The 22,337-nt window shown below is 59.6% G+C and overlaps 2 protein-coding genes across 2 annotated transcripts in view; both read left to right on the top strand.

Moving 5' to 3' along the window:
- The window catches only part of PIP5K1A (phosphatidylinositol-4-phosphate 5-kinase type 1 alpha), a 29,385-nt gene extending 25,288 nt beyond the window's left edge, over positions 1–4,097 (top strand). The window contains exon 11 of the mRNA XM_074164381.1: positions 3,846–4,097. Coding sequence (XP_074020482.1) covers positions 3,846–4,097 — 252 coding nt within the window. The remainder of the gene's footprint in view (positions 1–3,845) is intronic.
- Positions 4,098–10,786: 6,689 nt separating this feature from the next.
- ZNF687 (zinc finger protein 687) lies at positions 10,787–19,162 on the top strand. Its single transcript, XM_074164524.1, has 8 exons — positions 10,787–13,033; positions 15,286–15,464; positions 16,029–16,205; positions 16,485–16,647; positions 16,925–17,221; positions 17,635–17,747; positions 18,085–18,226; positions 18,689–19,162. The coding sequence occupies exons 1-8, from the start codon at positions 10,787–10,789 to the stop codon at positions 19,160–19,162; spliced, it is 3,792 nt and encodes a 1,263-aa protein (XP_074020625.1).
- Positions 19,163–22,337: the final 3,175 nt, after the last annotated feature.

The following is a 22,337-nucleotide window of genomic DNA, read 5'->3' as shown; positions in this document are numbered from 1 at the left end:
TGGATTTTGTACTGGAAGCGTTTGCCGAGGCTTTAATTGCTGGAGCCCCCGCCAGCCGCTCCTCCAGCAGCGTTTTCCCTCCTGTGCCTGTGCTAAAAACGTTTCTTTTGGGGGTGATCCTTTCCTTGTTTGGTCTGAACCAGGAGGTGCCAGCTCTTTTTTGGAAAGCCTGAAGCAAACGTCTCTCCCCGCCACGCTCTCGGTAAGTGGAGCGGAGCTGGGCATTTGGGAGAAAACGATCCCGTTGGCTGGTGAAAGGGCTGGAAACCGGCTGAAGAGAGGGCAGGGGGAGGCCCCGCTGGGCAGGAGAGCAGCCCAGATTGTGCAAAAAATGAGATTGAAGTTTGTTCCCGAGCGAGGGCCTCGCACCTCTTGGATCTGCCGATGGCTCTGGCCGGGCAAGGGGAAGGGGATGGAGCTGGAGCACCCGTTCCTGCTCTGCTGCCTGCACCTTTGGGTGGCTTTGGGCAGCTCTGGGGTTTCTAAACTGGGGACAACTGGTCTTTAGACCTCCCTTAGGTGCTCTTTTCCTGCATGTTTTGAGCCTGGAAGCCGTCAGAGGTTTTTCCTTAGATCTGAGAGGACGTCAGGCTGCAGACGGCAGCTTCCCTGCTGGGAAAAGGGACGTTTTGCTCCCGGAGCCGGGAGCCTCGGGTCTGGTGCGTGTTTCCCTGTGAGCAGGAGGAGCCTGGGGGATTTGGCATGGAGATGGCGGCTTATGAAACTCCCCAGATGCTGCCTTTGTCGTGAGCTTACCTCCTCCGTGCCTGCTTCTGAGCTCCGTTAAGGTGAAGAAAGGCGGGGACGGGTCAGCTCAGGGCTCTGGGGGTTTGACTCGGACCTTTCCCCCTTTGCAAGATCCTAAAGAATCCTAAAACCGGAGACCCTGCGCCTTTTGCCTTACTCCGTCCTTCAACGGGGACGGAGGGACGGTCTGTCCTCCCCCATTGGATTTTTTCTCTCTTTCTGACGTCTCGCCCTTGAGATTCTTTGTGCGTTTCGGAGCCCCATGGTGTCCTTGGGGTGCCCTGCTCTTACCAACAGGGGATTCTCGCTCCCTTTTCCCTCCGAGCAGCGCTGGGATGCGGGAACTCCGCAGCTCGACCTCCCCGCTGCTGCTGGGGCAGCAGTGGGGAGGCCGAGCTGCGGAGTTCCCGCATCCCGGCGCTGCCAGATGGCAGGGAAAAGGGGGGGCTGCACTGGGGGACAAGGCAAGGCAGGGAGCCTTCCAGCTCCCATCACCTGCGGAGCCACCGCTGGCTGCCGTTGGACCACCACCGTACCCAGAGCTGCCTCCCCCAACTCCCAGAGGAGTTTGGTGCTGGGTTATTTTATTTATTTCTCATTTATTCCCCCCCCCCCGACCCCAGCCCTGGAGCTCCCCTCCCGCTGCAGCCGTCCCCGCTGAGCCCTGACCTCATGATTTGTCACGTCGGGAGCAAGGACGCGTTGCTGGTTCTTGTTTAACCAGCCTCCCTTCCCTCCCTTTCCATCATTTTCCCCCTCTCCCACACGTGAAACCTGAGACCACTCTCTGTCGTCGTCCCCCCGTTTTTTTTCCCCCTTTTTCTCCTTCTCCGTTCCATCCGGAAGCTCCTTCCCATCAGGTCAGTACCGGGCTCGGGTCCCTGGCACAGCGGCTGCCTCTCCGGAAGCGCAGCGGGGACAGCATTTGCAGGCTGTGCCGCCAAAGGCTTTGCTGGATAAGCAGATTCTCAGGAGATGAGGAGGCAGAGGGAGAAACGGGGGGGGGGGGGGGCTGGCAAGGGGCTGGGTGGGTTTGGACTGTGGCGGAGCAAGTGGATGCGAGTGGGAGCGGGGACGTGTCACTGGGGCGATGGCCAGGGGACATGGCGGGTCACTCGGGGTGTGGATGCTGCAGGGGAAGGGGCGGAAAAGCATTTTTGGTCATGGGGGAGCGTGGGATGAGCATGGGGGGACGGGCACGAGCAGGGGCTGCCGGGCACAGACACCCCGTGAAGGCTTTGTGAGATCTGGGAACATGGGGGTGCCCATGGGCTGGTCCCCAAATTGCTTTGCTGCCCTTGATGCTTCTCCTCTGCCTGTTCCCTCCATCCCGAAAAGGAGGAGTTAATATTTCCCCCATGACAAGCAGGAGAAAAGGGGGTGTGGGGGGGTTAATTCCATGTCTGTGTGTCCACGGATTTTAATTTTAGATCTACAGACGTGGAATTAAATAAAGACTTTTAATGTGCAAGAGCCATTCTTAATGTTAACCCTTGTTTCTCTTCTGACCTGTGTTATCTCTCCCAAAGCTTGGCTGAATCCCTTCTGCCTTTTACATTAGCGAAACTAATTATAGTTCTGGAAAGTAGCGAGGGGCGGCTAACGAGCGTTGGAGCTGGAGGATGTGTCTGGCACCACACTAGATACCAGAAGGTGGTTCCCAGAGCAGCCGGCCCGGGAGGGGCCTACGCAGGAGCCGAGGAAGCAGAGAGGGGAAGGATGTGAAGGATGTAGCCCCAACAGGTAGGGGGTTTCGGTGGGGTGGGCTCCATCGGGGGCAGAGTCAGCGCTGACGTGGTGTGGAGGTGCTCCGGCTCCGTTGGTGTCACATTCACGTCACCCCGTGCCTCAGGTTCCTCACGTGTAATGGGGAGCAGGGGCTAAAACCCAGCTTCGTCAAGGGCGCGAGCTCGTTAGGACGTTACCTGCGCGCCAGATCTCGCTTAAGAGGGAAATGCTGACTGGGGACAGAGAGGAAAAGAAAGTCCTCTTGCAGGTTCAGCGTCCGTTTTCGGTGGGGTTGACAGAAGCACAGCCTGTGTTTTCTGAGCAAGCAATCCTTCCGGGTGACTCCCGCGTAGCTCGCTGTCAGGCCAATAATATCTCTTAAATCCTTTCGTCTCTGAAGTCTTACTTATTTTTTGGCCTCGTTTTGGGCAGTAGAACGACACTGTTCTGTGTGGCTTGAAAAATAATCAAGTTGGTCACAGCTTCTTGGGGGAAAGAGCTCTGTGTGGCTGCTCTGAGGACGCTCTCCTTTTTGGGGACACCCTGTTTGGGGCAGGGCACGCCAAAAACTTCAATTAAGCCATCTAAACAAACCCCCACTCGATTGAAAGTGGTTTGCTGCTACAAAACCACAGCTGCTCCTACCAACTTGTGCAAAACTTGTCAAAGCTACGCTTCTAGCCCCAAAACAAAGGAAAAGCCCCGCGTTTATCTCACGCAATCTCTCGACCGCGAAATCCGGGCAGTGGCTCTGCAGCGCTGAGGGCTCTGCTGTCCCTGAGGAGCGTCAGGGCTGCGGGGAAGGGCAAGGCAGGGCTGCTGGGCCATCCTTCCTCCCTGCCGGGGCAGATGGCACCCATCCCATCCCATCCCTCCCTGGCACCAGCTGCATCCACCATGAGCTCGAGGGCAGCAGGAGCTGGAGAGGAGGGAAGGGGAACAGATGCCTGTTGGCTGCTGGATACACAACCCAGAGCGGGGCTCCCGGGGGCTTTTCTTTTCCTCCTTTCCACCAGTTGCCAGTGACAGGGGCCGGGGAGGATTTGGAGGGCGAAGGGAGGCTCTGAAATGGAGAAAAGCTGCGCCAGGTGCGGCGAGTTTGTCGCTGGGGGAATTTGCCTCCCTGTTCTCCCCCCTCTGAAGATCGTCTGTGCCGGGGAGGGAGATTGTATAACACCCAGCGCTCGTTTGGCTCATTAAAAACAGTTGTTCTCATCGGTGACGTCTCCTCTGCACGAAGGCCGGGGGCTTTTTAGCAGGGGATCAGTTAGAAAATAGCTCCGGGAGCCCCGGGAGGAGCAGCGAGGCGGCGATCCGCTGGGCTCCCTGCCAGCCAGGTGAACCTCTCCTTATTATTCTGTGTTTTGCAGATGCTCGCGGCGGAGATGGGTTTTTCTCCAGGGCTGCCGGGAGGCCCAGGGGAGGCCACGGGCTGGAGGCCTGGGAGCAGCGGCTCGGGGACAGGCTTTGTCAAAGGTTTCCTCTGTGCCTCGGAAGCTAATCCCGCCTGTCACGTGGTGCCGGGAGCGCAGCCGTTCCCGTTCCCGCTGGCCTCGGACGCGGCGGCCGCAGGCAGGGCCCCCCCTATGCCCGAGGGCGACGGGGGGCTAAACCCGGCTTAACTTTGGCCCGAAGTCGGCTTTTGGAGGGTAATTTTTCTTGTTGTTTTGGTGCAAACTCGCCGGCGGGCAGCAGGTCCCCGCGAGGGTCAGGAAGGGAAACAGGAAAAGCAGCTTTTAAAAATAGCAAGCCCTTGAAATAGTCCCAGCGTTCGGGCTCTTTTGTCTGAACCGCTCCGGAGCGGCCCCCGGACCAGCCTCGGTGGCCGGGGGCTCGGTGCTTCTGCTGGTCCCGTGCCAAAACCGTGCGGTGGGAAGCCCCCTGGGGTGCTCTCGGCGTCGAGGGCGGATGCGCAGCCCCCCCATATCCCTGGGGAAACCGGGGCTAGGTGGTGTTTGGGAGCCTCTTCCCTGTGAGGGCCGGCACAGGCTTCCATGGGCAAGCGGGTCTCAGAACCGGGGTGAGCGTTTTAAGGGCTTTTTTAGCCCGACTGGGCGTGGGAGCAGCACAGGAACATGGTGCGGAGATGGAGACTTGCCTCTGGTTTGGCCTGCGGAGGAGGACGTGGGGTGGCGATGGGTGAGCAGTCGTTTGAGCTGATGCTGGCACGTTTTGGGGGGGTTTAAGCAGGAGGAGCTGGGGGAAGGAGAGCAGCGTCGGCTCCACGCGTGCTGTGGCCAACTTTGGTGTCGGCGTCCTGAAGCAGTGAGCTGGGCCAATAACGGGCAGATAATGAACAAATAAACTTCTCTTTCAAGGGAGGCTTGGCTGCCGGAGAGGAGGTTTTTAACAACATTTTATCTTTTTGTGGTAGACTAAATAAGCAAATGAGCCATAAAAATACCAGTTGTGTTTCAGCAGTTACTCGTTGTCTTATTATTTCAGCTGTGAGCCTCGTTAACTTCTGGGGGGGCTCATGGTGGTTCCCCTCAGCCGGACCGATTCAGGGTTGTGTCTCGACAGTGCTGTGATGGAGCTGGGGCCGGTGTAAGCCCTGGGCATTAATTTCTGCCACGCTAATTGGTGATGATCTCATTCCAGTGGGGGATCATCCGCTGGTGGGAAACCCTTGGGCTCCTGCGCTGCCGGGTCTGGTGGGGAGATGCTTGGGTTGCCCCAGAAAGTGGAATCTCCTCTTCCTCGCGGCTGTTCTTCCAAGGCTGGTGGGGTTTGATTGTCTTTGCTGTGCCGTGGAGGGCAGCAACCCAGGACCTGCTTCTCGGCCGGCCTCCTGCTCTTCTGACGGGCAGGAATCCCAGCCTCGCAGCAGACGGTTACCCTCAGAACTGCTTCCTCTTCCTGCCAGGGACCAGCTCCAGTGCGTCCCCGCCGCCTCTCGGCCAGACGCCGTTCCATCCCAGGTACCTGCGCTTGTTTAATAAGCGTGTTGGCTGCCGGTTGTGGTCGCTGCACCCGGTTTATGTCCCCAGACAGCAGTGACACGACTGTCCCGGAGCAAAGCGGTGAGAACCGTGATCTCCCTGCACGGGCAGAGCCCGGGCAGCTGCGCTGGACGTCGGGGATGGGTTTGTGAACAGCAGACTGAGATGAAACCGTCTCCTTCATCCTGAAACCGAAAGCCTGGTGATTATTGGTGTGATTGGCATTCGCCAGGGTTTGTGTGTGTACGTTCATTATGCAAATAAGGGGCTGTGGCTGCCCTGCTTCCCAGCTCTAGCCCCATCTCTCCAGCCTTGTGCTTTGCTGGAGGAAGGGCTGGTTTGAGCGTAGCGTTGATGATTTCAGTTCAAAACCCCGTGTAGCCTTGGGGACACTGGTAGGGAGGTGACATCAGGCATTCCTGACCTCAGAAGTCACCTACTGAAAGGCTGTGGCTCGCAGGCACGGGGTGGCTGGGTCGGCAGCATGGTTGGGGTGGAAAGGGGACATAGTAACTGTGTGTTTTTGGACTCGGCAGCCTGTGGCAGCTTCCTTATGTTGGACCAGGGATTTGGGTTACCCAGCTCAGCCTCCTGGCTGGTCCTGGGTTGTGTCCCGCTCCCAAGAGACCCGTGGCTCGATCCCCATGTGCCATTTCCCAGCAGGGTGGCCAGCGGTGCACGGCCCTGCCTCGTGTGTTCCATCAGGGCAACCATCTCCGTGGGGTGTTTGTCGGGGTGATACTGTGCCCCGTGTGCTTTGCTGTGGTTTTGGTACTAGGCAGGGTCTCGGAGCAGGGGCTTTCACACGGGGAGTCTCCTGGCCTCTAATTTAGAGATGAGGCTGCGATGCTCAGGGCTGGCTGGCAAACAAGTTTGGCAACCTTCTTGTCCGCAGCTCTTCCCTGTCAAATCCGGAAAGGATTTGGGGATCTTTTCCACAAATGGAAAAGATCTGACTCCTCCTTTCCCCTGTGCCATGGTTTCCCAAGCTGTGGAGCCAGGGGACCGGTGGCCACCACGCTAGTGGGGGCTAGTGCACGGTGGCCCCCATCAGAGAGCTCTTTCCAGGTGAAGCTGGTGCTTGTTGTAAACTCTTACTTTCCTGGGAGGCAAGACAGTTACCAGCGCTGAGCCAGTAAGGTTAAAAATACCTTTCCCTTCCCCCCTCCTTGGCTTTGTTTCACCTAAGAAAAATAGTTCTTTTGCCTAAGAAAATAGTTGTGTTTTGAGCTACCAAAATAACTCCCCGTGTCAGCCTGGTGGAGCTTGAGGTGGAGCTGGGCTCTTCCGACCCTGCTCTCTCCTTCTGATAAGAGTTACTGCCTCAAGACCATGATTCCCCTTCCAACAGAAGGGGCTGAATTGGGGGATCTCAGGACTTCTAAGATTAGGATTTTAGGATTTCTAAGAACAAAAAAAAAAAACCAAAACAAAACCCTTCTGGGGCGGAGACCTTCCTGTTAACACCAAACAAGGAGAAATCCTGGTGTCGTCAGCCCTGTGCCTGGGCAGCTGCAGGGAGGAGCCTCCTTTGGTGGGGAGCCACCAGCTGAGGAGCATCTCTGAGAGCGTGGAAGCGATGGACGGTTCGTACGTGACTTCATTCCTGCCTGAAAGCTGGGAGCTTTGAAAAAAAGAGGCAGAGGATCCGTAATCAGTTTTGCTTTTAAAAGCAGGGATGCTAAAAGGAGGGCACGGCTGGCCAAGGCAGAGGCAGGGTGTTTAAAGGCAACAAAGGCACAAAACTTTTTACTGAGGGGCTGGGAAGGAAGGAATCGAAGGAAACAGTTGAAGATCGGTGGGATATGTTTAAAAGCCATGTGTGAGCCCGGAGAAATCGGGTGCTGTGGGTTCCTTCTTTCCTCTCCCCATCGGGGAGACTGATAAACACGAACTGGGGGTTTAGGGCAGAGGCAGAAGCACTGAGCCAGGCCGGGCCCTGGGCTGCTCCTTTGTGGCACACGAGAGCGCTCCGTTCCCCTTCGCCCACGGCGAGAGGGGCCGGTGGTGACGCAAACCAGCGCTTCGGAGACGGGAGCCACCTCTTTGTGCCTGAGCCGGGCTGGCGGTCACGGTCCTGCCTCTGCCAGCGTCTCCAGGCTCTGCATCCCCGTGGAGGTCCACCCTCCCACCGGCGTGTGTCCCGTCCAGCAGAGAAGCTCTTCTGGGCAGCTTTGTGTTTTCAGCCCCATCTGGTTTTGCTCGGGGAGGCACAGTGGGGGATTTATGCCTTGCAGGAGGGTGCAGCAAGGCTGGCTCCTCTGTGTGGCTTCTGAGCCATCCCCTGGCACGGGGAAAAGCGCTATCGAGCCTGAAGACGGATCCATCATCGTCCCTTGAGGCACCGCTGAGGCTGCTGACCCGAACCCTGCCAGGTCAGAGCTGGCAGCGTTTCCCTTCGCGCTGGATCGAGGAGAATTTCCCTCACGTCTCCTCTTTTCTTCTTGGGCATCGTTTCCAGCAACCTGCTCCTCTCCGCTTTACTGTAAATATTTGTATCCTGCTAAACGGTGATTAGAAAAGTCATTTGAAAAACAAACGTCCTCGTGTCACGCCGTTCTCACGCAGAGATCCTGTGCCCAAGAACCAGATGGCAGCGCTGGAAGAGGAGCGTGGCGTTCGGTGTCTCCCCCCGCCGCAGTGCTTTAAAGCCTGGTGCTTCTCCTTCTGCTCCTCTCCCCGACGCCTTCCCTCTGCTGAAGGCTGAAGCCCTGCCTTGCCTGGAGGAGCGCGTGGGGAAAACTGCTTTGAGAAAATGAGATCCCAGAAAGAGAAATTGGCTATCAGCCCTCCTGTAGGGACAGGCTCTGTCCCCCTAAACCCAGGTGCGTTTTGACTCATGCCAAAGAGGAACAGGATATTTGGTTAAAAACCCCACATGTTTATGGAGAGATAGAGGAGCACAATCCCACTTGTGCTCTCTGAGACCTCATTCCTGTGTATTTAGCCTCACAAAGATGGTTTTGCCGTCGCTAACAGAGCCCCCCCGCCCTGGCTGGCGAGGTTTGGGCCGAGCATCCTCGGTGATCCAGGGGTGACTGCTCTGCTCTCACGGGAACATCCCTGGCTCTGCTTTTTGCCTCGGTGGTTTGCCATATCGTGGCGTGGATGCCTTCCTCCGAGATCGCCCTTTTCCTTGTCTCCCAGTGGCTTGTTCCAGCGTCGAATCCTTTGTGCTCTTGCAGGCTAGAAATATTACTCCTGCCCCATGGAGCTGCCTGTTCTCTCCCCTCTTCCCCTTCAGCTTTAGTGGAGATTTAAGAGCCAGGGAGCGCTTGCCCTGGGCTGTGACGGGATCCCTGGGTCGGGGAACGGGGCTGCCTGGCCCCGGCAGAAGCGACGCTGGTAGAAAATCGCCCACTTTTATTTAAAATGTCAACGTCGTCCTGGAGCAGCGGATTCCTTGGTGGCCCACAGACCCTGCGCTGCACCCGCCGGAGATCCCCTTGGGGTGACCTACGGCGAGAGTTAAAAATAAAGCTCGACTAAGCCTCCTCGCTAAGCTGTCTGTCGGGAAAGCCACCAGGGCCTTTGCAGCCCTGCTGAGCCTGAGAATAGCTGAATTGGGCATACAAGGGGGTTTGCCAGGCACAGAAAAAAGCCCAAACCACACGTGAGAGCGGTGCAGGGCTGTTTCTGGGCTCCGTTTGGCCTCCGATGCTGCTTTGTCACCAGGTACTCGGGTTGGAGAGGGCGAAGGCTGGTCAAGAGAATTCCAGCTGCATGAGGTAGTAGGTGGTTTTTGCTCCAGATACCAGTGAAGCTGTGATCGCTGCTGCTCGCCCCCAGGGACACCCGGGCAAGGGGAGAGCCAGTCTGTGTTCATCCCTGATCAATGGGAGAGACAGGAACCAGCTTTGTTAGCACTGCTGCCTCCTTGGCCAGCACCAAGAATCCCTCCCTCCATCCCTCCCTCCATCCCTCCCTCCATCCCTCCCTCCATCCCTCCCTCCATCCCTCCCTCCATCCCTCCCTCCATCCCTCCCTCCATCCCTCCCTCCATCCCTCCCTCCATCCCTCCCTCCATCCCTCCCTCCATCCCTCCCTCTCCTCACAAATAAGTGGACAAGACTCGAGGAGATTATTAAATCTATATTAAAAGAATATCCATCGCAGCGCGCGTTTGCAGGGACTCTGGACCGTTCCCTTCCACAGCAACCGGTAGGAGATGGGTGCTGCGACCCGAAGACGCGACAGATGAAGGTGCCTGCGATGTGCCACTGCCGGGAGGATGCTCGGGCCGATCTGTTGAGACAAACGCTGCGGGTTTTCTTCCTGTCGGTGGTTTGGCAGATTTCAGAGCCCTGACTTGTTTCTGGCGTAAATTGTGGCAAGGCTGAGGGCTTCCAGCACTGGGCTATGGAGCTGTTGGCCCCTGGCTGCCGGCCACGCGGGCTGAGCTTCTCACAGCCCCTGAGAGAAAGGTTTCTCTTCTTTCTTTTTGGCTTTTGCTGACATTAGGAATAACCACCTGCCACAGAGCAGAAAACTCGAGACCCCCCCATCCCCTCACAGGGGATCTGCTCCCCCCGGACAGACACGCGTGCAGCTGCTCTCCAGCACGTGGAGTGTCCCCCGTCCTCCTGCCCGGCGGGATCCTTATAAATCAGAGTCTTTCCTGCCGTCTGAGCCACATCCCCTGCCTGCAGCTTAATCCTGGGATTTCTTACCCAGCCTGCAGCGACAGGAGGAACATTATTCCCTTTGTCTCCGCCGCAGCCATGTTTTGAAACCTGTTGCCATGTCTCCCCTCAGCCTCCCGTGTCTCTTCATCCCTTGCTACACGGTCCACGTGCTCGAGGTCTCTTACCTGAGTCTTATTTCCATCTGGAAGCCTTCCCCGTGAGCCGTGTCCTCGTGGGGCTGGCCTTGGGGTGGCCTTGCTGCCATTGGAGGTGGGGGAAGGACGGTTCCTGCGTCGTATCAGGCTCCCTCGTCCTGACCCATGTCCGGCTGGTGATTCATTGCGACCCACCCATCCTGGTGCCCTTCCTCGGCTCCTACATCCCTGGGGGATTGCTCCGGCCTCGGGGCAGCGCTGTCCCTGCCAGGCTGCGTCCCGTGGGCTGCCACCTCGCTCCCAGGGCGCTGGGATCTTTCTGAACGTTCTTCTGTCCTGGCTGGAGATCAAAAGATGATACGCGAACAAACGAAGTGGAAAAGGCCGCGAAACGTCGTGGTTTGCCTGAGGGGCGCGAGGCTGGGGTTCAGAGGGAAGGCAGGACGGGGATTTTGTGCTTCGGGCTCAGGAGAAACACGTTCCCACCCGTGTCTCTGCTGCGTGGCTCTGGTGGCTCGTCCGCTGGCCCGGGTCCCGGTGCTAACGCTCCTCTCCTTGCTCTGTTGCAGACTCTGCCATATTCTCCACCATGGGTGACATGAAAACTCCGGATTTCGATGACCTTCTGGCAGCTTTCGATATTCCTGACATCGACACAAACGAGGCCATCCATTCTGGCCACGAGGAAGCTGACGCTCACATCAAGCAAGTCCCCGGGGAGCCGGGACCCCCTGACCACGTCCTCCCTCACACAGACATCACCGCTGTCAGCGTGATCGTGAAGAACACGGTCTGCCCCGAGCAGCTCGATGCCCTGGACGGGCGCGGTAAAGATGGGCACGTCATCGGGCCCCGCTTGCTGCAGAACGGCTTTGGGGCCACCGAGATGCCCAGGTCCCCCACCTCCAGGTCTGTGGAAACCGTGGCATCCTCCAACGGGGAGTGCTGGGTGAAGGAAAAAGGCCCCAAACCCCTGGATATCTTCTCCCATTTTAGCCCCGATCCCAACGAAGACAACGCCGCCAACCTGATCGACAGACCCCGGGAGTGTAAAGCGAAAGAGAAATCGCTGGCCGTGCCCTCCCTCTCCCCGTCCCCCACCCCGTCCCTGGACTGCAAGGAGCCCATGGGGGAGAGCGCCGAGAACCTGCCCCCGGCTTTCCCCCAGCCCTTCGAAACGAGCCAGGCGGGGGGTGCAAACGGGTCCCCTCCCACCATCCCCTGCATCAAAAAAGAGGAGTCAGACTCTGAGGAGGTGGGTCGCGAAGCCAGCCCCAAGGGCTTGGCTGCAGCCTTGGGTGACAGTCCCTTGGATCACCTGAAATCCGTCACCGTTCGCTACTCCACGGATGATTCTCCCATCGCGTCCTGGCCCGGCTCGGACCCAAACCTGGAGGGCGGTGCCAGCCACCTTCCTGAAGTGAAACGCTCGCCCCCCAGCCCGCAGGAGCCCTTCTTCAAGCCTTCCTCACCGATGGTGCAGAGCCCCCGCCTCCCCGCTTCTCCAAAGCAGCTGGACAGCATCGCCCTCAAGGAAGAGCACGAAATTCTGGAGAAGTCGATGGGAAGCCCGCAGAGTATGTCCAGCGCTGAGGAAGAGGAGGAGGAGGAAGACAACAACAACGATTCCCCTTCTTCCAATTCCTCGCGACCCCTGAAAGTGAGGATTAAAACCATCAAAACGTCTTGTGGCAGCATCACCCGGACAGTGACCAGGGTCTCGTCAGATTCAGAGCCGGGCTCCACCAAGGGGCTGGCGGAGCAGAGCTCCCAGGAGACCTCTCTGGAGGGTGCCAGCTTCTCCGCGTCGGCAGACAAAGAGGATGGGATTGCGCTGGAGGTGTCCAAGGAGAAAATGGACCTCTCCAGCCCCTTGAAAACCATCGAGGGGCCAAAAATTGTGAGTGTTCAGCTTGGCAACGGCACCAAGCTCAAAGGGACGGTCCTGCCCGTCTCCACCATCCAGAACGCCAGCAGCGCCATGCTGATCGCCGCCAGCGTGGCTCAGCAAAAATCTGTGGTGCTGCCGGCAAAGACGGGCAAAGCCGTGGCCAAGAACATCATCAACCTGGTGCCGCAGACCCTGCCCAAGGCTGACACCAGGACCAACATCAGCACCGTGACGCAGACCACCACCATCACCACCACGGCCAACCAGAAAGTCAACGGCACTACCGTCGTGATGGTGCAGCCGCAGAAGCCGTCCCCCACCATCGCGGGCACGGTCATTTCCAGGAGCCAGTCCAGCCTGGTGGAAGCCTTCAACAAGATCCTCAACAGTAAGAACCTCTTGCCAACGTACAAACCCAACCTGAACCCTCCGGCCGACGCCAGCCTCACCCTGCCTCCCTTCGGCTACCGCTGCCTGGAGTGCGGGGACTCCTTCGCCCTGGAGAAGAGCTTGGCTCGCCACTACGACCGGCGCAGCATGCGCATCGAGGTGACCTGCAACCACTGCACCAAACGCCTCGTCTTCTTCAACAAGTGCAGTTTGCTGCTGCACGCCCGGGAGCACAAGGACAAGGGCCTGGTGATGCAGTGCTCCCATCTGGTCATGAGGCCCATCGCTCTGGATCAAATGATCGGACAACCGGACATCACCCCCCTGGTCTCCGTGGCTTCCTTCCCCGCCAGCAAAGTCACCGGGGTGGCTCAGGACGCCTTGGCCGCAGCCAACGGGGCTCAGGACCTCCCCATCCTGCCCCTGAGCAACAGCTCGGAGCAGACCAACTACAGCTGCTTCAGGTGCCTGGAGTGCAAAGAGCAATGCAAAGACAAAGCCGGGCTGGCCGCCCATTTCCAGCAGGCTGTGACCACGGGGACCACCAGCAGCACGGTACGTAGGTGGGGAGGGCACTGGAAGTCCCCGGGGCTGCAGGACAGCGGGGGAGGACTCGGTTCAAGAAGGATGGGGGACTGCTGGAAAGGGAACAGCAAAAGGCTATGGAGATGATGAGGGGACTAGAACATCTCTCTGGTGGAGAAAGGCTGAGGGACTTGGGGCTTTTTAGTCTGGAGAAGAGAAGACTGAGGGGGGGTCTGATCAATGCTCATAAATATATAAAGGGAGGTGTCAGGAGGATGGGGCCAGTCTTTTTCCAGTGGTGCCCAGCAACAGGACAAGAGGGAACAGGCACAAACTGAGACATAAGAAGTTCCATCTCAACATGAGGAGGAACTTCTTTCCTGTGAGGGTGGCAGAGCCCTGGAAGAGGCTGCCCAGAGAGATGGTGGAGTCTCCGTCTCTGGAGACATTCAAACCCCACCTGGACACGTTCCTGTGGGACCTGCTCTGGGTGACCCTGCTCTGGCAGAGGGTGGGATGAGATGATCTCTAGAGGTCCCTTCCAACCCCATATCATTCTGTGATTCCAAGCGGGATCCAGGCAGCCCTTGCCCTTGCACACCCCGTGTAAAAAAACATGTGGGAAGGAAAACGCCTGAGCCAGGGTTTGGCTCGTGCCCACGAGGCACTGGGTGGAGGGAAGGGAGGCTGTTGTTGTCGCCTGGTGGTAGAGCTGCCCCCGGGGTGCAGCCGGGAGGGAAGAGGGGGACCCCGAGCATCGGTGCCCTTCCTCTGGCACCCGCTGTGGGACGGAGCCATGTTAGAGCCCTGGGCGCTGCTTCCTCTTTCCCCGGCGTGAAGCACAAATGGAGTCAGGAGAAACCAGGGTGCGTGGGGTTGGTTTATTTTCCCCCTCAGCCCTGGGATCCCGTGCGGTCCCTGCTGCTGCCAACACACCCCGGTGTGCTCGGGCGGGCAGCATCCAGCAAACACAGGATTAATGCTGCCGAGGGGTGACCTTTAAAAGGCAAAGAGGGAAAACAGGTCCTGTCCTCCCCGTGGCACGTCCTCACCTTTCCCTTTGTCCCGAGACCTCCAGCCCCCTCCTTCAGCCCCTCGGCTTCCTTTGCATGGGAGGAATTTGCTGTTTCCTGGTAACTCTGTTTACTTTGAAGCTGCTGCTGTGGCCAGGCCGCTGTTCAAACGCAGATATTAGGGCCCTGGTGTGTTTGAAGGTCACCAGGAGCCCAAGATTCCCGTGTTTATATGGATTGTCCCCAGGAGCTTTCTTTTAATGGGAGGATTTCTTCCTCCCATCCCTTCTCGTAGCCTTTGGTGTCGATGGAGGGTTTGGGACGCGGGGGAGACGGGGTGTCCACACTGGGGCTGCGGCAGGAGGGCACAAAGAGGAGGACATCAAGGACAAACCCGGCAGACGGACTCCTCCCTAAACCAACACCGCCTACAAACAGATGTTTTTTCCTTTAAAAGAGACCCAGAGGCTTTCCCCAGCACAGCGAGGGTCGGGGATGGCTGAAGCCATAAGCCTCCGTAATCCTCTTCCTCACCTGCCACCCTTCATCCCCTCTTCCTTCCCGATGTCCCCTCGTCCCCGCTCCATCTCCCGGGCTGTCTTTAGCTGCCTTTCCCTCTCCCATCCCTGACTCCCTCCTGTTGTCCCGCTCCCAAAATCACCCCGGGGTGTCTCCTGGCAGCGCTTTGGACCCTAGTCTGGGACTGGCATCAAGGGGACCCTGGGGACAGCCTCTGGCCAGGGCTGCTCCTTTCCTTCCTTGCCCCGCTCTGCTGATCGCAGTTCCTGCAGGGCAGTTCCTGTTGGAAGCTCCAGCCCCTTTCCCCAAGTCCTTCTCAGCTTCTCCCGTCGACATCCCCATGTCCGTACCCTGGCGTGGAATTAGAAATAGTTTCGAAGCAGTTTTGGCAGCTGGTTTGACTACGCCCCCGCTCCCTCCAGTAAAACCCCCTCGCCGCGCGGCTGGTCCCCGGCTAACCCTTGGCACACGCGGCATCTGGGAGCCATCTGTGATGAAAAGCCTGGAAAAGGCATCCTCTCTGCGTGCGAAACGCCCTCGGTGATTACCCAGCGGGCTGGCGCGGGCAGATTATCTCCTAAAACATGCCCTGCAGAGTCCCGCTGCTTCTCTCCCCCCGGCGGCACGTGGATTGGGGCTGCTCTGGGTGCTGCAGGTTGTTATCCGGGTCCCTCTGTGTAGCATCAAAGCCCTTTAGTACAGGTGGTACGTGCCCGGCTGACCCTCTGGATGCTCTTCTCCCCCCCCCAGGTTTGTACGACGTGTCCCATGATCATGTCCAACCGCTGCAGCTTCAACGCCCACCAGCGGATGCACAAAAACCGGCCTCCCCACGTCTGCCCCGAGTGCGGGGGGAATTTCCTCCTGGCGAACTTCGAGGCCCACCTGAAGGAGGCCTGTCTGCACTTCTCCCGCAGGGTCGGGTACAGGTAGGGGCTTCTGGGGCAGGGGGACCCGGGGGGACACCCAGGACCCAAGGTGGGGGGTCCCCAAGTCCATGGCAGGTTTCCATTCTGCAGCTGGAGCAGGAACCCACGTTCCTTCTCCCCACGGGCGCTGGGTGCAGGGCTGAGGGTGAACGTCTCACTTTACCCCTTCTCTGGTTCTCACCCCTTTTATCCCGGGGGAATTTTCCTCCTCCTGGGAGCCCCTGGCCCCTGTTTCACCTCAGTCATGGCCGGCAGCCTCAGACCCCCCCAGTCTCTCCCTGCTCCTTCTGATGAGCTGCCTCAGCCCTGGATCCACCAGCGATGGGCAGGGCTGGTTATTCCAAACTGGAATCTTCCCAGGGCCCAGAACTGGTTTGGATCCCGGTGTCTGTTGGGGCAGGGGCTCTTCCCGAGCCCCGTAGTGGGGCAGGGAGCAGGCGTGGACCCTTGTGCCCCCGTTTCTCGTTGCTGTTGGCGCTTGGTGTGCACCAGTCTGCGTGCACGGCTGACGTCCCCGTGCTGGTTGTCCCCTGCCCCGTCCTCCCGCTTTCCTCCGCTCCCCAGGTGTCCCAGCTGCGCCGTGGTCTTCGGCGGGGTCAACTCCATCAAGTCCCACATCCAGACCTCCCACTGCGAGGTGTTCCACAAGTGCCCCATCTGCCCCATGGCCTTCAAGTCGGCCCCCAGCGCCCACGCGCACGTCTACACGCAGCACCCCGGCTTCAGCAACCAGCAGTCCAAGTAAGTGTCCTCCGCGAGCCGACGTCCCAGCAGGTCTCCCCAGGAGAACTGGGAGCATCCTCGGGGTGGGATGTCAGGGGCAGAGAGCTCAGCGCCAGCGTGAGGAGCTGCATCCGTCTCCTTTTCACTCCCCCCCCCCCCCCACTTGGCGTGGGTCAGGCTGCACCCAGGGCAATCTCTGCCCTCTTGCCAAAGGGATTCTTCCAATTTCTCTCCATCCCAGCCCGGGTTGGTAACAACCAGTGGTGGTTTTTTGTGTTTTTTTTTTAACCCCCGCAGAATGATTTACAAGTGTGCGATGTGCGACACGGTCTTCACCCACAAGCCCCTGCTCTCCTCCCACTTTGACCAGCATCTGCTCAACCAGCGGGTCAGCGTCTTCAAGTGCCCGGACTGCCCGCTGCTCTTCGCCCAGAAGCGCACCATGCTGGAGCACCTCAAGGTAAGGCTGCGGCCAGGCCCCACCCTGTTGATAACGATATTTGCTAATTATCCTTCACTGGGGGCCTCTGAGGCCGGATGAGGGCTGTCAGTTCCTCACTGAGGCAGCAAGGCCCTGAGATCTGGTTCCCTTTCCCCTCGCCCCTGTCCTAAAGGCTGAGCAGATGGGCCAGGCTGGGATCTTGGGGGGACAGGCGTTCCTTCCCCCCTGCTGCAGTGCTGGGGGGGCGGAAATCCCAGCCCCAAACAGCCACCAACGCCTTGTCTGTGCTGTCCAGAACACTCATCAGCCCCAGAAGCCCAAGGAAGACCTGGCGAAGAAGGCGGCTGTCCTGCTGACGCCGAAGCAGGAGCCTGTTGAAACCCCCGTGTCCAAGATCTCGGAGGATTCGTCGTCCTCCACGGAGGAGGACGAGCCCCCCAGCTCCCCCGAGCTGCGCAAGACCAAGCGAAGCCGCTTCCAGCGCAAGACGGTCAACAAGTCGAAGGGCAGCGGGTGGACGTGCGGCGTTTGCCACTCCTGGTTCCCCGAGCGCGACGAATACGTCTCCCACATGAAGAAGGACCACGGCAAGGTGAGGAGAAGGCTGGGGGGGCTCCGGGAATGTGGGCAGGGAATGTTTGCGGCACAGAGCTGGGGGGGCAGGACACCCCTTGCCGGGCTGGGAGCGTGCTCTGCCGCAGGCTGGGCATTACTCCTTCCCCAGTACGAACTCGGTTGGGGTTGAGGTTTTGGGGAGCAGGGACGTTACCTGTCGTGGGGTAACGTGGTCTTTGGCGGGGTCAACTCCATCAAGTCCCGCATCCAGACCTCCCACTGCGAGGTGTTCCACAAGTGCCCCATCTGCCCCACGGCAAAGTCCAGGTACTTATTATCCAAATGTGGGATGGGAGGAGAGCAAATCGGATGCAGCGCCGAGTTCCACCTCTGGCTCCCCCCTGCTCCCCAGCTCCCCGTGCAGTGCTCACCCCTCTTTGTTCCTTGCAGTCGGTGAAGAAGTTCCCGTGTCACCTGTGCGAGCGTTCCTTCTGCTCCGCTCCCAGCCTGCGGAGACACGTGCGAGTGAATCACGAAGGGATCAAGCGCGTCTATCCCTGCCGGTACCCACAGCACCTTCTTCTGGGCTTGGCTGAGAAAAGGGGTCTGCTTCGAGAGGGGGTGACGTTGGTTTCCCTCAGTCCGGCTGTTGTGGGGAGGATACAGCTACAGTCGGTTGAAGTGTGATGGGGATTTGAACGAGTGTCTTGGAAGCAGGAGGGGAAGGAGGTACCGGCGAGGTCTCTGGGGTTTTATACCCTCTCGAGGGACGTGGGTGAGCATGTTTGTGGTTGGAATGGGGGGGTCAGGATGCCGGAACCAAGCTTTCCCGGGGAAACCAGGGCTGGGGCTCAGCTCCTCGCTGCGGAGCATCCCTTCACCGCCCCCCCTGCCCCGCAGGTACTGCACGGAGGGCAAACGGACCTTCAGCAGCCGGCTCATCCTGGAGAAACACATCCAGGTGCGACACGGGATCAAGGTGACTGACCAGACCAAGAGCCAGGAGGTGGTTATCGCCCGCATCGGGACCGGCACCGCGCAGGTACGAGGGTGTCTGTACTCTCTCAGGGTGCTGCTGGGGCCTCGCGGAGGTTTTGGGCAGGGTTGAAGGCATCATCCTGCCTCCACACGTCCTGCAGTGTTGGGGACCAGCAGCTCCCTCCCACTGGGAGCCCAGTGCCCGCTGGTGGGTGCGGGTCCCATCTGGGCACAGCTTGGCTCGGCTCCTGCCTCTCCCGGGACTTGGCTCAGCCTCTCGCTGTGAGCGGGGAGAAGGGGCAAAGCGTCCCCTCTGGCTTAGGGCTGGCCGAGGAGCTGGCCCGGGCTGGTGTGAGGGTTCAGGCGAGTCAAAGGCCGTGGTGGGAGCCCCTTGGCCGGGGACACGGCTCTGGGGGCCTTTATCCAAGGAAATCTCTGCAGGAGTCCGTTGGGAAGTCCCCGAGAAGGCTGGGTTCTGCTCCTCGGATCGGGCACCCATTAAATCTTCCCCGCTCCGTTCCCGCAGGTGTCCGGTCGGAAGCGGAAGCTTTCCTCGGACGAGGGCGACTCGTGCAGCGAGGAGCCTGACAGCACCACCCCCCCCTCCAAAAACCCCAAGGGCGACCGCAAGGCTCCTTTCCGCTGCCGAAAGTGCGGGTACCTCGCCAGCAGCTCCGCCGACTTCCAGGAGCACATCCCCCAGCACCGGACTGACGAGAGCTCCCACCAGTGCCGGGAGTGCGGGCTCTGCTTCACCTCCCAGGTCTCCCTCAACCGCCATCGCTTCATCACCCACAAGAAGAAGAAGGGGGCGGCGGAGCTGGAGGAGCCGGGGCCCCGCAGCCCCCTGGAAGGAGGGGCCCAGCCGGCGGCCGACGGGAAACTCTCCTGCAAGGTCTGCGGCCGCTGCTTCGACACCCAGCTCAACCTCAAGACGCACTTCCGCACCCACGGCATGGCCTTCATCCGCGCCCGGCAGAACGCCAGCCCCGAAAACTAGGGCCCCAGCAGAGGGGGGACGAGACCTGTACATACATCAGCACAGAGCTCTTAGCGACGGAGGCTGCCGGCGTCCGCCTGGGCTCCCCCTTCCTCCCTCCTCATCCTCCTCCTGGGCAGCGTTTCGACGCGGGCTCGGATAAAGGAGCCGAGAAGAGAGACCAGAGCCCCGGCGTCATCACCCGGCCGGATTCCCTGTGCCCGGCTCCACGGTGGGGATCGGCCGGTGGCCCCCGGGGGAAGGCAGGATTCGGGCTGCCTTATTGCCCAGGGGCTGAAGGGCAGAGTCTGGACTCGCTGCCCCGCTCTCGGGGCAACCCGACGGTTTGGTCACTGTTGGCCGCTCTGTCCTCGCGCGGGGATGTGACCCCCCTCCCCCCCGGCCGCGGCCGCTCTGCGGGGAGGGACAGTGGCCTTCGTCCCACGGGGACGACCCCGCGGCCAGTGATGGCAATCCCGCGTCACCATCCCGGGTCAGCGGCTCCTCTCACAGCGCGGGGCTCCGTCCGGGACACGCGGAGCTGGGGACCAGGGGACGGAGCCGGCTGTGCTGACCGCGACGTCTCGGCAGCAAAATCCACCTTTTGTGGTTTTTTTTTTTTTGTTGTTTTTTTTTTTCCTTTTTTTTTTCCCTTTTTTTTTTTTTGGTTTGTTTGTTTCTTTCCCTTTTGAATGTCGCTTATTTTGTATTTTGCCGGGAGCCGTGGGGAGACTCGACTCGCGGCCGGTGCCATCGTCGCAGAGATGCGCCCCCCCCCGCCACACACACCCCCGCCACAGCCCCGGTGTCCCCGCTCCCCCCCCCGGCCACCACTTGCACTAACCCTTCGGCCGCTCCTTGCTTCGTGCCCAGGACACGGGGCCCCGGCTGGCAGCCTTCCTCGGAGGGAGGAGGAGGAGGAGGAGAGATTTGTTTGGCAGCAGAAAAACAGGAGCCAAGAAAAGGCCTCTGGGTGAGATCAGCAGGAGCCGGAGGCACCGTCACCCTCCCCCCCCCCGTGGGGGCATCGTCACCCCCCCATGAAGCTGCATCGAGGACGGGGGGGGTGTCTCCCCGAGCAGGATCGGTGCCGGGCGAGAAGGAAAAGCCGCCGAATCCCGTTACAGACTGAGCCGCCGACGGTGAGTCCTGGGTGGGGGGGGCTTTTCCTGGGGGGCTCCGGTGTCACCCACTGCCACCCCCCCCCCATCCCAACGGGGGCCGAGGGCTCTGCTCGGGCCGGGCTTTACCGGCTGCTCCTCTTCCTCGGGCCCCCCCCTCCCCCCGTGAACCACGGCCCTGTGCACACGCGTGTGCAAGAGCTCAGCCCCGGCACGGGGAGTGGGGCGGGGGGGGGGACTCTCGCCTCCCCCCACCCCCAGCACCTTCGGGGAAGGAGGGGAAAAAAAAAAAACAAACCAAAAACAAAACACAAAACCAGCCGGAAAAAGGAACTTTCTACTCGTTCTGTGCGTTTCGCGCCTGTGCTTGGGGTGGGGTGTCGGTGTCAGTAATTATTTCAGTAACTTTGGGCTCCTGGGTCCCTGTGAATAACCCCCCCTCCCCCCCCCCACGCTCTGTACCGTTGTACCACACACTAAACGTGACACACAAAAAAAAAAAAAAAAAAAAAAGGCAAACAGCTACTGTTGTGATTTTGGGGTCTCTCTCTCTCGGTTTGGGGTTGGTGGTTGTTGTTGTTGTGTTTTTTTTTTCCCTTCTTATTTTCTGGGGTGGGAAAAGCTGGTTTGAGGGGGGGGGTGGGGGCTTTGTTCGGTTTTGGTTTTTTCCCCCCCTTTTTTTTTTTTTTTCTTTTTTCCTCTCCTTTTTTTTTTCTTTTTTTTAAAGCGTAGGGGTGACACACACACACCCCCCCCCCCGCAGGTGGATTCAGCTGAAGGGGCACACGGAGGCCGGGGCTGGGGGGGGGGTGGGGTGGGGTGGGAAACGCTTTTAAAAGAAAAGGAGGGGAAAAAAAGAAAATCAAAGCAACCAGCGGCTCCCACAGCCCCTGGGCCGGGTCCCCCCCCTTTCCCCGGCGTCCCCCCCTCCCCACTCCTTCGCCTCCCTGAACCCCCCCCACTGTAGCGCGTGGGGCTGTGAAGGTGTAAATGCTGTTTAATAATAGAGAAGAACCTAAAGTTTCTACGAGTTTTAGAGGAAGGAAACAAAACAAAACAAACAAAAAAAAAATCGCTTTGTAATCTCTCGGTTTTCAAGCACTTCAGTGCCTTTAGATCGACTTCTGTTTGGCGGGGAGGGGGGGGCTTCTCCGGGGGTGGGGGGGGCGGGGGGGGGGGGTTTGGGGGGTTGTGATTCTGCTCCATGAACACTTCGGGCACTGCAGGAGGCTCTCAGGTATCCTTTATTGTAGTAATAATGCAATTAAAATTTTAGTGGTTTAACCCCTGCTGTGCCCTGTCTTCCTTACGTGGCCCCGGGGCGGGGGGGGGACACACACGCTGCTGCCCCCCCACCCCACCCCCCCACCCCATCGTAACGGTGTTGGTCCTGCCCCAAAATGGGGGGGGGGGGAAGAGGCTGAGTGCTCCCCACCATCCCTGTGTCCCCCCCTGAGCCGCCCCCCCCCCCCCCCCGCAGAGCTGGGGGGGGGGGCACACGGACACCCCCAAACGCAGCCTGTGATTGCCCATGACCAAGGTTTTAGGGTTCCCTTGTTATGGGGACACCCCCCCCCCCCCGGTCCCTGATTGACACCCCACCCCCCCCACACACCCCCCCCCCCCGCCGTGGTTCCTGGCCACTGGCAGCCAGTGTGTTTAAAATAGAATTTTTTGTTTTTTTAATGCTAAATAATCAACATGACAAATAATTAGTGCTAAACAAAGAGACTGGGGACAGTCGGGGGGGGGTTACGCAGGGGCCAGGGGGGCTACAGACACGGAGGGGACAAGGGAGGGGACAAGGCTGCTGGCGGGGGGGGGGATGTCACCATCTGACCTGCAGGACGGGCTGAGACTGGGGGGGGGGGGGGGGGGAACGTGGGAAGGGGTATGGGGGGGGGGGGGGAGAGGGGGGGGGGGGTGGTGTCACTGCTCTTATAGCAAAGAAAGAGGGGGGGAGACACTGTTCCCCCCCCCCCAAAAAAAAAGGCCCTGTTGCCTTTAAGGGGGGGGGGGTGTAAAACTTGTCCCCATGTCCCATCCCCCCCCACGCAGCCAAATCTGCCCCCGGT

The sequence above is a fragment of the Numenius arquata genome, chromosome 27, assembly GCF_964106895.1.
Source record: "Numenius arquata chromosome 27, bNumArq3.hap1.1, whole genome shotgun sequence".
NCBI lineage: Eukaryota > Metazoa > Chordata > Aves > Charadriiformes > Scolopacidae > Numenius > Numenius arquata.
This window is presented reverse-complemented; position numbering and strand designations above follow the sequence as displayed.